The sequence below is a fragment of the Oreochromis niloticus genome, linkage group LG14, assembly GCF_001858045.2.
Source record: "Oreochromis niloticus isolate F11D_XX linkage group LG14, O_niloticus_UMD_NMBU, whole genome shotgun sequence".
NCBI lineage: Eukaryota > Metazoa > Chordata > Actinopteri > Cichliformes > Cichlidae > Oreochromis > Oreochromis niloticus.
The window spans coordinates 20,510,171-20,524,737 of record NC_031979.2 but is presented as its reverse complement, the minus strand read 5'-3'; the positions used below and the strand labels follow the sequence as shown (position 1 = coordinate 20,524,737).

Genomic DNA, 14,567 nt, shown 5'->3' with positions numbered 1-14,567 from the left:
TTAGAATTGTATTCAGCCCATTTAGACTAAATATAAACACAATAAAGAACAGTGAGGAGACGAGGAAATTATATATTATATATATTTACCAAGCCTCGCCATGCTCATATTATTAGGTAGTTTCAGTACAATGGGATCTTAGCCAAGCTCCCTAAAGTTTGCCACAAAAGAAGAACTGTCCCTGGATTGAATTAATTTGATATATATAGTTTACGGTATTTTAAAGCAGACGGGGGCTGGCCTTCCTGAATGAAAGTGGCTCCATGTGACCGAGGAAGAGCTTCACATTTAAAGCTAAAAAATTCAAAATTCAGACTAGGGTGAAATAAATGTTAATGAGTACGTACCACATTGACTAAGCAAAATTATGCCTTTAGCCAACTCACTGAAACCAAGCACAAGTGTGCATTCTTTCAAAGAAAGAAAATCATCAGCTGTGAAAATTTTAGTGAGAGCTTGAGCAGGCTAAGTTGTTATATGGTGTTTTTGTGCTGTGTCTGGCACATGGATGACTTGGACCTGTGTAAGGCAAAATAGAAGCAAAAGATTATTAAGAGAGCGTGTCATGTCAGAGACCTTTGTCTCAATTGCAGGATATCCAAAGGTTAATCACCAAACAGACATGACATATGCAGACACATACAAGCACCCAGGACTGGAGGAGAAGAAAACATTGAGTCCTGATTTGAAAAAATTAAAAATCTATAGAAAGAGATGAATCTTAGATTCCTCAGTTTGCTCAGGAATCATGAGCCAAAATACCCGAGAAGTATAAACGTTTCATTAAGATCCCCAACAAGCTTTGTCCCATTTTCATAACACAACACAACACAACACGTTAAATCAAAAAATACGCTGGTCTGTTCATATCAAATGGAGAATAATTGATTTTCTGATACTCAGGCCTCAGTTTTAAATACTTAATTTATTTATTTTAATTTATTTTTAAGTAGAAGAGTTCCAGTAACTTTGGCCATATTAACTGATAAGTCACCAAGTCATTAACTCTTTCTGAAATCTAACTGATGCTGGTCGGAGATCCAGTGAAGATAGAGGCGTTATTCAAAAGAGCCATAACATTATCCATCACAAGCTGTTACTGTATGTCAGGAACTAAGAGCAGCACAGCTTTTCCAATGCATCTTCTCTACACTTTGCAAGGAAAGGCAACGACAAGTCTGTGAGATATTAATACCAATAAAATTAATTGATTTTATTTTAAATGTACGCACTTAAGGCATTCACTTGTTGCTTTTTGTTGCTTTCTTTTTCTTTTTTTGCTTAAAGCACATTAACAGAGTTTACACTATGTTAATTCTCGGTAAATCAAAAGCTCAGGCTCTTGCTACAAAGACTTTTCACATTATGGCAGTTACTTTACTAACAATGTTTAATTGAAGATTTTGTGTTGAGTAGCTTTATTTACAGCACTACATTTCTCCTCGTTAACACAGGTATTAATTCGCACTTTGTTTCCTCCCATTAGTCACTCTCATTTGCTCCTTGGTCTGCAAAGTAAACAAAGCAAAATGGGCACATGACCTCTTCTTGTAGAGGATTCTTCTTTAGGCAAGACGTTATAGACTGCAGCTGTCTTTGGTTGGCTGTCCTTACAGACTCTATAGCAAAAGCATGGAGTCCCTCTTAGACAAGGTTAATAGGGTAATCATGGTATATATACTATAATGACAGGTGGCTGAGCCAGAAACTTTACAACATATGCTTAGACCGGAATAACAAATGAACTGGTCCTTCAGTATGAGGACGATGAGTTCAAAGACAATACTGGTAGGCCGAAAGCTTTGGTAATTTGTCTACTGACGCTGGCAGTGTTTTACTAGCCTGAGGGCAGTTCTCATTTTGAAAATTCAGTTAGGGGAGGAGATTATTGAAACTGGGACTTTACAACCTGCAATTAGCACAAATATCTCACATCATCATTTAATTAAAATTACTGTCCTTTAGGGACGATTCCACTCTTCTGTCATCATAATATTGAGCCATTTAGTGCTAAGTCCCCTCCTAAATTCCAAAAAATGCCTGGAGATTTTTTTTCACACCGGCTATCAAAATGCTATTAAATATTGATGAATCGGGCAGACTTAAGATCATCTTTGACTAAGCCCCCTGCTCCCCCCGTATTTTGAAGGTGGTTTTGTCACTTGAGGCCATCGACTTTGCTTTGCAACTTAGCTCTCTGTCTAACTGTATGTGTCTTCTTGCTCCTGTAAGCCTTTCGTTTCATTTTCAACCTGTTGTTACTGACACACAATGCTGTTTACTTGTACACTGTGAAATTACCCGCATGTTGGAGTTCACACTGAATGTGAACGATATGTTTGCGAGCTTTTGTTTAACAGCTTGCGTAGTGCAGTCGTAAGGTGTAAATAAGGTGCAATAAACCTGTTAGTAAGAGTATGTAGTTAATTACTGTGCGTCTGAATGCGTAGATGTCAACTATGAATAATTATTGACACTGATATGTTCTCGGGAACACAAAGGACTCCTTCTGTTTGTCTAGTCTGAACGATGCAAACGAGCTACCTTTGAGTGAATTAGGGAGTGTTATCAATTGTGTTTCGGCTGGTTTTTATTTGACGCATGCTAAGTTTTTGCAGGATTTTGAGTAGCTTGAGTAATTTTTGGGATTGTTTAATATTGGGCTTAGCTACAGCATCTTTTTTTCAGTCTCCTGGTAAACTGGAGGTGCTGCTGAGCTTCAGGATAGCAGGACTGATTCAGCTGCTGTAACAAAGATATCTAGTATAGTGACAGGCAGAACAATAGAAGCCTGTGCCTCAGATGAAGACACCGGGGTACTCATAGGCACATTGTTATATAAGGTGTATAAGCCCCGAGAAGAAAATGCAATGCAAAGCAATGCAGTGTTTTTCAAAGTCATGTGAGATTAAACCAGTATCAGTACACTTTCAATCTAGTATTTATTATTTGTGTTACACCGCTTTATTAAACTCTTAAACTTTGCTACTGCTGTGCTCAGTGTTTTCCTTGTGGTCTTAGCCTCTTTTCTTTCTCTTCTTCTTTCTTTTTTTATATAAAGGTTGCCCTTCTGGGAAAGAGAATCTCATTTCCGATACGTTTCCAAAACTACAAACTGCAGAACAGTATGGAAAAACTCACCAACCATATTTCAAGCACTCAATTTTTCTAACTAAACACTATATGTGTTTTCAAATGGACTTCTTAAGAGTCAAGACATCTTCTTTGACATGTTAGATTAGTGTATCATCATCTTAGACTTGCTACCAGTATAGATGAGGTGATTCTACTTGTATTCCCACTGACAGGTAGGCCACTGAGATTTGATGTCACATTAAATGTGTGTTTACTGCTTGGAGATGTTAGTGAGCTACATGCTGGTTGTGAACATCCAGTTCATTCTTGAACAGAGAGTCTCAGGTCATTTCAGAGAACTGAACAGCAGAGCAGTGACTGATATTTATCATATACAAATGCCTCCTCCTTCTCGTCTTCTGAGTGCATTGTTTTCACTCGTGTCTACACGTTTCACGCGGACTGACATTCTCTTTGAACTCACTGCAAATATTCACCCGAGGAGCACGCGTACCGCATGCATATTAATTTTCCGCAGCTTGTGACAGTCAAACAGTCTCGAACATCGGTCACACATCACTTATTCCCATCTACAAGTTGCTTTTGTGCCATTTCTGCGATTCCCATTGCAGCAGTACATGAATATATGCTAATATATGAGGCTCATTATGCATCTGACGTGCCTTTGGTTTAAAGTGTCAGTTTTAATTGTCCATTTGCAACTGAATAACACTGTCTTTGATGTATGATTGACAGTTTTGATATGTGGATTGTGTAAACTGTTGCTCTGACAAGGCAAGTCAAACAGCTGTCAGACCAACCTGTTCCAGCAGTCGCTAAGCCTTCCTTATGCTTCCCAATTCACATACCGCAGACAGTCTGACTAGCTTAGTGGTCAAACCGAGCCCACTGATTCCAGGATAGGAGTTTGCGATAGATGTAAAGAATATAATTATCAACATTTTTAGATATGCATTAATAATTACAATAAAATAGGACTCAAATTCTTCATTCCACATACAAATCAGTGCTACTGTCAGACAGTCAGCAGGATTAATATTTAAGGTCGATCATCGTGCCAGCTAGTCAGACAGTAAGCCATCACCTCTCCCCTACTCCTCAATATGTTTAAGTTGAGGCTTATACTTGTAATTGTTGTAATTATAATTGATGGCAGTTGCTGATATAGATGTCTGACTGTAATAAAACACAGCCACTATATTAGTCTGTCTGGTGGTTCCAGCAGTCTATCACTACTCTCCGCCAAAAATGCGTGCAATAAATTGCCAGTAAGCATATAAACTGGAAGAGTGTGTTTGTGTGCTTATGGGTGTCATTTAGTGGAATAGACGACTCAAGTATAATCATTTTTTTCTTTTAATTTTCATTTAACATAGTGAGGAGCATACGTGCACGCATGCTTTTTCACTCAACAGGGGGGAGCAGGGAACTGGGGGAGCTTTGAGAATTAGATTGAAGAAAATTTGGTGTATTGCTTTTAGAGTGTTTTCCTCCCCTGTATAAATACAAAGCCCTGTTTGTCAAGTATGACACTGATACTTAACAGTGGTCTGTGCTTAAAGAATTCTGGTGTCCCCCTGTGATTTTAATAAAACAGGGATTTTACCAAAATCATTCTGGGTGTCTGTGTCTATGTGTGCAAATGGCTGTGTTTTTATTAAACAAGCGTGCACCAGCCAGTGGAGAGAGGGATATTCAAAATTAGTCATGAGGAAGGATTGCCATGCTGTTTTTGAACACGGTTCAAGTCGAACCAAAAGCCTCCTTCAGTGGTTCATCTAGTATATTTTCTTATCTTGAAGCTGAAAGAATAAACATAAATGTATCCATTTCCCACATTTTCACATAATTAGCACATTTTTAATCTCTTTGTTGTTTGCATATTGTTGCCATTATTTATTGATGATACCTGTGGGGGGAAAAAAAACATTCATTCTAAGGATGGATTTTTTTCTTTGCAAACTAATTAGTGCACAATGCTAAAAGCACCTATTTAAGCTGCATTAATTGAGTTTTTGTTACTAGGCGTACGGGGGAAAAAAGTGGTAGAAACACGCTTTGTTCATGGATAATGTGTTAGCAAACATGCAACACAGAAAACACAGAGTGGCATGAATTGTGCTTTTTCAGTTTCTTCGAGTCCAGCAAAACCTTTAAAGGGAGAGATTTGCTTTTTTGTAGTATACACACATATATATATATATATATATATATATATATATATATATATATATATAGCGAGACAGAGAGAGAGAGAGAAATTACAGTATACAGTCTTTATTATAGTGTATGTATCTGAAACCCTCTCACTTTTAGAGCCTTTAAAGTCCTGCTCAGAAAAGCTATGATTACGTAGCGGTCCATTTTCTCTGATTTCATCTCACATTCTTTGCCTGCGCTGGCTGTGAGCAAAGAAACAAAAGGAGAGCTACAATAGCCGACATTTTATACAATCCTATTCAGTATTCAGGGGAGGCTTATGCCGAAAATGCAATGGGTACAACTCTGTGCAATATGATTGTATGTCTGTCTGCCTGTTTATGCCAACTGACAGCTGAAGTAATCTGTGCCACTGTCCTCTTCATTCCTCTACAATCTGGTCTCTGCAGTGGGACTTGTACTCAATTCTGATCCTCAGGAAGAATTACTGTTATTCTTTCATGAGGTGAATACCAAATATGTTACTGTAAATAACTGAAATATTACCATTACTGCAGGTGACTGTAAAATATATTTAAACTTGGTGTCATGGACCACTCTGAATCTTATAATGAACAGTTTAAGATTCAGGTGCAGGAAGCGTCACTTTATTGGGTACACCTTGTATTGCATTGAAATCTGATGACTGTTTTTAGCACAGTGAACTCGTAATGTTCAAGAAACCAGTTTGAAGTGAACTGAGGTTTGTGACATGGTGTGTTATCCTGCTGAAAGCATCCATTAGAGTACTGGGTGCACTGGTCATTAAGGGATGCACGTGGTCAGCAACAATACTCAGGTCAGCTGCACCATTTAAAGTATTCTTAACTGCTGCTAAAATAATATCCCCCAAACCATTATATCACCAGCCTGAACTGTTGATAGAAGGCGGGATGGATCCCTGCTTTGCTGTTGGTTACACCACATTTGGACCCTACCATCTGAACGTTGCAGCAGAAATTGAGATACATGAAACTAGGCAATCTTCTGTTGTCCAGTTTGAATTGTCGCCTCAGTTTCCTGTTTTTAGCAGATAGGTGTCACAGCTGGTGTGGTGTTAGAAATCAGAGATTCCCTTCTGCATATGTCGGTTATAACAACTGGATATTTGAGTTACTGTTGCCTTCCTTTCAGCTCAAGTAGTTTGAACATTGTCTGCTGACCTCTGGCATCAACAAAGTATTTTCACTGATAGAGATGACTGTGTGAGAAAATCCCAGTATATGAGCAGTTTCTAAAACTCTCAGAGCAGCTGGCACCAACAACTGTGCCACGTTCAGTCACTTAAATTGCCTTTCTTCCTCATTCTGATGCACAGTTTGAACTTCAGGAGGTCATCTTGAGTATTTCTATATGCCTACATTGAATTTCTACCATCTGATTAGATATTTATGTAGCAAGCAGTTGAACAGGTGTACCTATAGTAACAAAGGTTCAGTTGAGTATAGATTGGTGTGAAAGGTACTGCTGTGCAAACCACTTATTGTGCTCAGTGACTTCATTAGGTTAATTCTCCTGTGTTTGGGCTTCAAGTCTTTTGCTTTGTCTATTTTTTTTAAATTCTTTATGTGAACAGCCTACAGTGTTGTAGATTTCTGCCTTAACAGAATACCTTAACCTAAGAAACCTAATGAGATAAGAAAAGCAAAAAATAAATAAATAAATAACAGAAAAGAATGAAAAAGAAAATTTGACTTGAAGGTGGTGAGCAGTGGCCAAGTTACTTGAAGTAATTAGTTACTAATTATTTCTCCAAGAAAGTAATCCTTTTACTTTACTGATTACTTATTTTCAATATTAATTAATTACTTTACTTTACTTTACTAAAAATATGATACACAACCTGAATACATAATAAAGCGATAGACCTTTCAGCCCAATTCTATTTTTTCTGCATAATCCATCATATAAAATTGAATCACATGAAAAAGTCTCTTTTTAAAATTTGTTTTATTAGTTTTAATCTTTAACTTCATGCATCAAGCAAAAATTAAATTATATGCAACAGTCTCTGACTTGAAGAAATTTGTTTAACCTTTAAACCTATTTTCTGCATATAAAATAATTTTTTGTGTTTACACTCACTCTTTCAAATAGATGCGATTAAATAACAGCAAAAAATAAATAAAATCACAGATTCAGCGGCACTAAGTCCTGTCGCTCTTAAATCTGTTTTCACCTGTTTAGCAGGAGTGGAGGTGGAGGTTTGTCTGGTCCCACAGCGGTCATGTCAGCGGGGGGATCCGGGGGTTTCTCTGAGAACTTCACATTCCCGTGGCAGCGTGCTCGGTGCTTGCTCAGATTTGAAGTTTTTCTTTGTAGAAACAAGTTTTCTCCTCATGGAGAGTGAACATCAGAAGCTTTTTTACAGATTTAAACTCAAAGTAATGTCAGTACTTCCAAGCTTTAAACGCTGCATGGCCATACTTTCTCCCGCCCTCTATTATTATCCATTGTTGATCTGCACACCTCTGTTGCTACCACGGCACGGACGTCGCAGGCTCGTACGTCATTGTCATGAGACACTATCATAAACAAAATCACGGTCTAGTAACGCAGCGTGCTTATGAGAAAGTAACAGTAATCTAATTACTCATTACTTGAAAAAAGGAATCAGATTACTGTAACGCATTACGGCCCATCTCTGGTGGTGAGTAAACAGAAGAATGCTTGGAGTGTTATATACCTCCGTCTCCTGAACCGCTTCATCTCCTGTTCTTTTCACTACGTATTTTTCTTAATAGAATTATATTTTTTTTAGTCATTTTCATCCCAAGCACAACCTAAAGGGCCAGCATGCAATTTAGCCACTTTGGCTTCAGTACAGAAGCCCTGCGGTAGTAAAGATATATCAGTCTGTGTTTGTGTTTCTGAAAAGAGAAGCTGAACTGAAATTAATATCATAGGTTTGGGTGTGTTAAAAATGAGGGCAATCATTCAGCTCAGTTTTCATTTTACCCCTGTATCGAGCGTATTGGAATTTGTGTTGAACGCTAAAATGAATGAGCTTATCTCACTGAAAAGCCATTAGTGTTACAGATTGCATTGACTTTCACTCTAAAGCCTGCCAAAGCTTTTGTCTCTACTCAGCGGTGATTTAGCCTGCGAAGGCTTCTGCAACATATCTAAGCTATCATTGACATTGATTGGCCATATTTAGCATCAAGGGAATCAGCATTGTGTTTTTAATTTAATGTCTCACTTCTCATATTCTCATATGCTATCAAATAAATGGCACCCTGTTGGAAGAAGCGGTTAAGCTTCATATTGTTAACTAGCGTGGTGCTGTGTTTGCGTCGGGAATCTTGGTAGTTAAAAAAACTCTTTCACTTCCTGTTCAGTCTTCCCCGTTCTACGCTGTGGGTTATCAGGTGTTAGCTGGATGAACGTATTTTACATTGTTGAAAACATGCTGCTGTAAAGTCAGTCTAATTGAACAATAAAGCGCCGTAATCCCCCTGTGTGCATAATGATATAAGCTGCAAGGAATATTCAGTACTCAATTAATTTTGGAATGGGCGTCATTCAGTGCTGTTTTTCTGTTTTTCTTCTCTGCTGAACACCTCAAGGGAAGACTTTTGACAGCTGTTATTTGCATAGTTTTCCTAGAAAAAGTCTGTGAAATGATCTTGATGTGTTGACAGTCCTATCCAGCTGTTCCTCTGGGCTCCTGAGCAATAACAGTAAGGTAGTGCGAGAACAGAGAGGGACGGTCTTATTGCCATCTTAGGCGGTGAGCTGCTTAAGGTTTATATTAGTAATATAAACACTACATGCAGATCCAGGTAAACCTCATGTAATGACCTTTTTCATGGGGCTTATTCTGTGGTGCTACAGTGCGGTTGATGGGGAATTATTCTTTTTTCCTTTTGCTTATATTGTTCACTAATGTAACATAGTAAATGTACAAATCCATACATTTCCAGAAACATCTGCAAAATAATCATCTGTGAGTCTGCTCTGTTCCTAAAAAGGACTTTGCTTCACTTTCCTTTACCTTTCCTTTCCTTCTAGTTAGTGAGTTCAGAAACAACATGTACAGTACAGTCAGGGCTTATTAAAGCCTGATTTGGTAGGCGGGGAATGCTAAGAACGGGTATAGCAGCGCACCGTGGGGAGAAGAATTACTTAGAAATGATTCACACAAAAACTTATTTTGTGAGTTTGTGTTCAGGCTGTGATCAGCTGACCTGTGATGCTGCTGCTGTGAGATGCTCAGATTTTGAGCAGATGTTTCATAAGCTATGGGGTATAAAGCAAGAGTAAGAGGTGAAATTCAGTGAGTGAATCTGATCTGTATCATTGTTTTGTAAACTGATGGTATTACCCCGGTTGTAACCTAACATAAACTGTGAACATCACTGCGACCTTTACCACAGCACTGCATACTGACCAGCTTACCCTGCACTAAACTGCAACAAACTGCCTAGTACAGTTTTTGCATGCAACTTTGAAATCCATCGCAAAATTAGTAAACTTAAGTTTCTTTTGCATGACATTTCACAAAAAACCTAATTCAGCAGCACATCATGCACAGATTAAAGATCTAATTTAAAGAGTTGGAAGTGAATTAGGACCTTACATACACTTGCTGGAGTCCTTGTGTTTGTCGATAATCTCTGATCGTCCCTTTCTGTTCTCTCTTTCTTACATCTTTATCTCTGAGAGTGGCATTCATTAACTTTTTTTTCTCTCTCGGGAAATACAGCGACTGTACATTTAACTAGCAGACACACTGTGTGACAAACTGTGCAGAAACAAGTTGTGTGTTTGGTGATACTTGTTGCATTATTTGAAAAGCTGAATTTAAAATAGCATTTCTTTAAATGGCAGGTTAACATTTATGCTCGCTACTTTGTAAGACTAGCTAAATGCCAAAGTACCACAACTGCAACTTCAGTTACATCTGCACCCTGAATGCGTCACAAGAATGAGGAAAGGAATGTGTTGAGGGTGTATGTAAACCTGGGATATCTTTATTTTCTTGTTGCTGAGCAATGCTGTCCATGCTGTCACTGGAAGAGATGTCAGGTTGTAGCACATGAAAATATCACATAACACATACGTGAAAGTAATATGTTTTAACCTGCCTGTCAGACTTAATTGCTCATTAATAGAAGGTGTTGGAATGCCAATTCCAGTCAACTTTAACCCAAGTACAGAACTGTAAAACAAATTTAAAAAACACATTAAGAAAGTTTAATGGCATTGTAAGATATGCATTGTGACTCATTTATTTATCTGGTTTTATACTCACATGCTACTTTTCTGGCAGTGGCTAAGAAATGGCATAATAAATTAACCAAAACCATGGTACACATAGCAGCAAACTGCGAAAATCTACGAGAAAGTGTGTAGATTAAATGAAACAACATTTAAAAGAACCGATACTAAGATTTGCATGACACTGACTCCATCTTCAAATCTCCCTCTTTAATTGTTGTCCATCTCTGGTCCAGTTACCCAGCTGAGACACTCTAGATGTAGTCCAAAGAGTGTCTTCCTGCATCCATAATAATCACACAGGTGCAAACGCAGGACTGTTGACTTCCTCCCTTTGAAAATGATATTGTGGCTACATTTGCACCTCTACTGGCTTTGTGTCTGCATAAATATAGAAGACCTTACTCTTTCCAGTCCAGCTGCAATAGCCTTGCTGTCTGCCATCGTCATACTGTCTGACATTTGGATGCTTTGCCCTCCACGCACCTAACAGATTAAACTGGCTTACTCTGTTTGGTAGGATGAGCCTAAAGAAACTTTGCTTGTTTTTTGTTGAAAATAAAGTATTTTACGCAGCTGTAGTGTACTTTATAGCAGAAAACAGTCACTGTGGTTGCAATGACTTTGTCCCTGACCCCCGTCCCCCCACCCTACATCCCCCTTTAAAAAAAACAGAAAGTCTCTTTATGATCTGGAACATAAAACACTGTCAAAGAGATGACGCCGTCCTCTATCGCTGCGTACCAGAACCACCCACTCCTTCATGCTTCGTAAATGTCAGCTTGAATAATGCCAGACCTTGATGAAGAGTGAACAGATCTCGTTTTAATCAAGCATCTGAGAATCACTTTAAGAAGGTGTGATGAGGTAAAATAGGGTTAAAAATACCGTCAACCGCATTAATGTTTTACATTTGTGAATCATGTTGTGAATTAATTATGGCATCTGTTGATTTTCTAGTGTTTAGCCTGATAGAGCTGCATGCAATTAGGTGAGGGAAAATATAAAGGAAATATAGGAAACAGTTACATCTAGAGGACATTAACTGCACATGGGAAAAACAAATAAAATAGAATAAAATTACTAGAAATTAAATACTAAAATGACTAAAAGTGAAACTATTTCTTACCTATTACCTACGATAATTTCATTTTATGCCTCTTGCAGGCAGAAAACTCGCTGGTATGGCAAACCTTTATAGCAAATAGTTAAGTATTTACACAGGCAGGAAACAGGGAACAACATTATGATTCATTTGGAGTCATATTGCTGTCCACCTGGGAAATGGAAGTCAAATATATCCCCTTTGTTTTTCAGTCCTTTACAACTCCTGATGGAAACAGCTCAGAGGGTTTAATACAGACCCAGAAATTTGGTTCAAGATGCTTCAAGTCACCTTATGTGAATTTTTGCTTCAATACCAGGGAGATAAAAAATGGATTTTATGTTTAAATATGTAACAAAACAACAAAGACCTAAAAAAATAAATAAAAAGACTGTTGCCAAGTAATACAGAAAAAACAGCAAAGTCATTAAAACTCCCATGGGCTAAAAATTCACTTAGCTGCAGTCTCGCACTGACACTAATAGATTCCTAGCATGCAATGAGAGATGGCATGAGCAAAACAGAGATGAGGCACTGTATATCTGAAGGCTTATCACTATTCTGCACAGATGTGGCTTGTGTGCGTGTCCAACTTGATGCCTGCTGATGTATAAATGGTGTTCTCTTCTTTGTATATTCTTCAGGTGGCTGTGACAGGGGCACCCCCGGGGCAGGACCCATGAGGAGTCATAGAAGATGCTCACAGCCTGGGCGCTTCTGCTCTTCTTAGCCATGTGGGTGAGAAGCACCTTTGGTGGCCCGCTCTCCTTTCGAATAGGTAAATTGCAAAACATAATAGCTTCCACTCTATACAGTGCATGCTTTTCATTCTACTTGAAATATCAGTGAATGAATGTGTTTAAGTTTTTAATTGTTGAGTGGGAATTGACATTCTGTTGCTTTAGAAATGTCAGCTCAGACAGCTGGATACCCTAATCTTTGCAGTCGCCACAGTCTTGATAAAACTGGCTGGAGGAATTCAATCACAAATGTTGAAAAGTAGCCATGTTTTCCCACATGGCCGTAACACATGGCCTGAGGTATCAACAGGCTACAAAATTAATGTGTGAATGTGACACAGTCCTAATTGTCTGTAAGATACTGTAGAACTGCAGTCTATGATCTATAGTCGTTTTACAGTCAGCCACACAACAGCACCATAGACTTTCATGACAACATTATAGTTTAAGAGTATCTGGATGGTACAAACTTAATAATATATACTGTTTACTGTTTGTTGTTGTTTACCATGTATGTTGTGTACAGTGATACAGTATAGCTTTAAGCAATTACCCACTAAAGCAAGCTGGGACCCAAAACAAACCTATTATTGTAACTCTGCACATACTGGAGACCATAGGTCGAGATTTCCCTACCCTTTCACCTGCATATTAAACGAAATTTAAGGTGTATAATTAGACGAGTGTCAGCTGAGCTATCAGATACATTGATTACCTGTCTGTTTATTGCAGCTCTTTGAAATATTTAAATATAAAAATAATCTGAGCATAGCAAAAATCTGACTCTTATCCTAATGTTTCTTTAATGTTGCCCTTTTCTCACTGTTGTAAGCGGCACTTGCAACTCTGCAACTATTTTGACTGTTACTGTTGGGACTATTGAACAAACACTTTAAAGCATTTTCTAAAATCTAGCAAAACCACTGCAATACTGTGGTTCTGGAAATAGTAGCTGATCGGTGGACCAAGACTAGATTTTTCACTGGAAAGTCTGCTTCAAAAGTCTCATAAACTGCTAGAGTATGCTGGTAACCGATGGAGGTTGGTCCGTCTTGTTATTATTCTCCTACAGTCAGCAGCTCTCTGACTCCCTGTCACTTGCTCCCCGTCTACCAAAAGTGTGACTGACTGTCTCTTCATTTATGTATAGAACCTTTGTCTAAGGTTGGAAACCGCTTGTTCGTCTGTGTGTGTGTGTGTTTGTGTGTGTGTGTGTGTGTGTGTACTACATATAGAAATTAATAGCATACAGTGAAACTGAGATAGAGATTCAGAATGACATTGATTCTACGGCTCCCAAACTGTTCCCTGCTGTGATTTCTCAGTGGTCAGCTTTCAACTGTTCTTTTAACAAGAACACTTGAAAGTGAGATCTGTGCGCAGGTTAGAAGGGTGCAAGTTAATAGCACAGAAGCTGTGTACAAATGCTCATGTGGTTATATTAAGACTATTAAAACATCAAATCACTCTTATTTTTAATGCTCCCTTTGGGTTTACCAAAGGGTGCATTAAAAATAAGAGTGCCTCTTTAGATGATGTACAAATGCAATTCTAATTGTTCAGAAGAAAAAAAAGAAAAAAAGCTCAAGGCTTCATGGCTGATAAATGCACACTGGAACTTTAATGCGGCATCCTTTCTTGATCTTTTGTCTTTTCCCTTTACTTCTCTTGTGTGTAAAAGTCTTTTTATCTTTCCAGTATTTTGAACCTTGACGAAACTGAATCAGTTCAAACTGTCATTTTCGAGCGCTATCCCCATTTCTTATTTTTGAACAAGGCATTTATGTATCACTCACTGGTTTTCTCCCCTGTCTGTTCTGTCTCATACAGTAGCTCTGTCACAGCACAGCTGCTGTTTGCAGAATTTTTGCTGGATTGTCACATAATGCCCCAAACCATTTTCTGTATTTTGAAAACAGCAGAGTTTCAGAGTTTACTCTATCAACACAACCAAGAACAAATCATTCCTTGTTTGTGAATATCATCTGAGAAGTAACTTGCAGCCGCATGCCTTTTCTTTCTCCCTGTTTTCCCTAGCACCCTCCACCTGATTGTACCAGCTCCACAGCAGCGGTGGTTTATATTTATCTCAATGTTGCATCGTTGATGGATAATTAGGTGCTTGGCCTGTTTTTGTCCATTTCTTCTAATGTCACCTTTGCACAGAAACCCATTCATTGCTAGTTTATTCCAGTACAAGGCAT

The 14,567-nt window shown here is 38.3% G+C and overlaps 1 protein-coding gene across 5 annotated transcripts in view; it reads left to right on the top strand.

Moving 5' to 3' along the window:
- grik4 (glutamate receptor, ionotropic, kainate 4) overlaps window positions 1–14,567 on the top strand; it is a 338,006-nt gene that overhangs the window by 147,777 nt on the left and 175,662 nt on the right. For all 5 annotated transcript variants that reach the window (XM_019367470.2, XM_019367468.2, XM_025898164.1 and 2 more), the window contains one exon: window positions 12,268–12,401. In XM_019367470.2, the coding sequence (XP_019223015.1) occupies window positions 12,320–12,401 (82 nt within the window). In that variant the 5' untranslated portion in view covers window positions 12,268–12,319. The remainder of the gene's footprint in view (window positions 1–12,267; window positions 12,402–14,567) is intronic.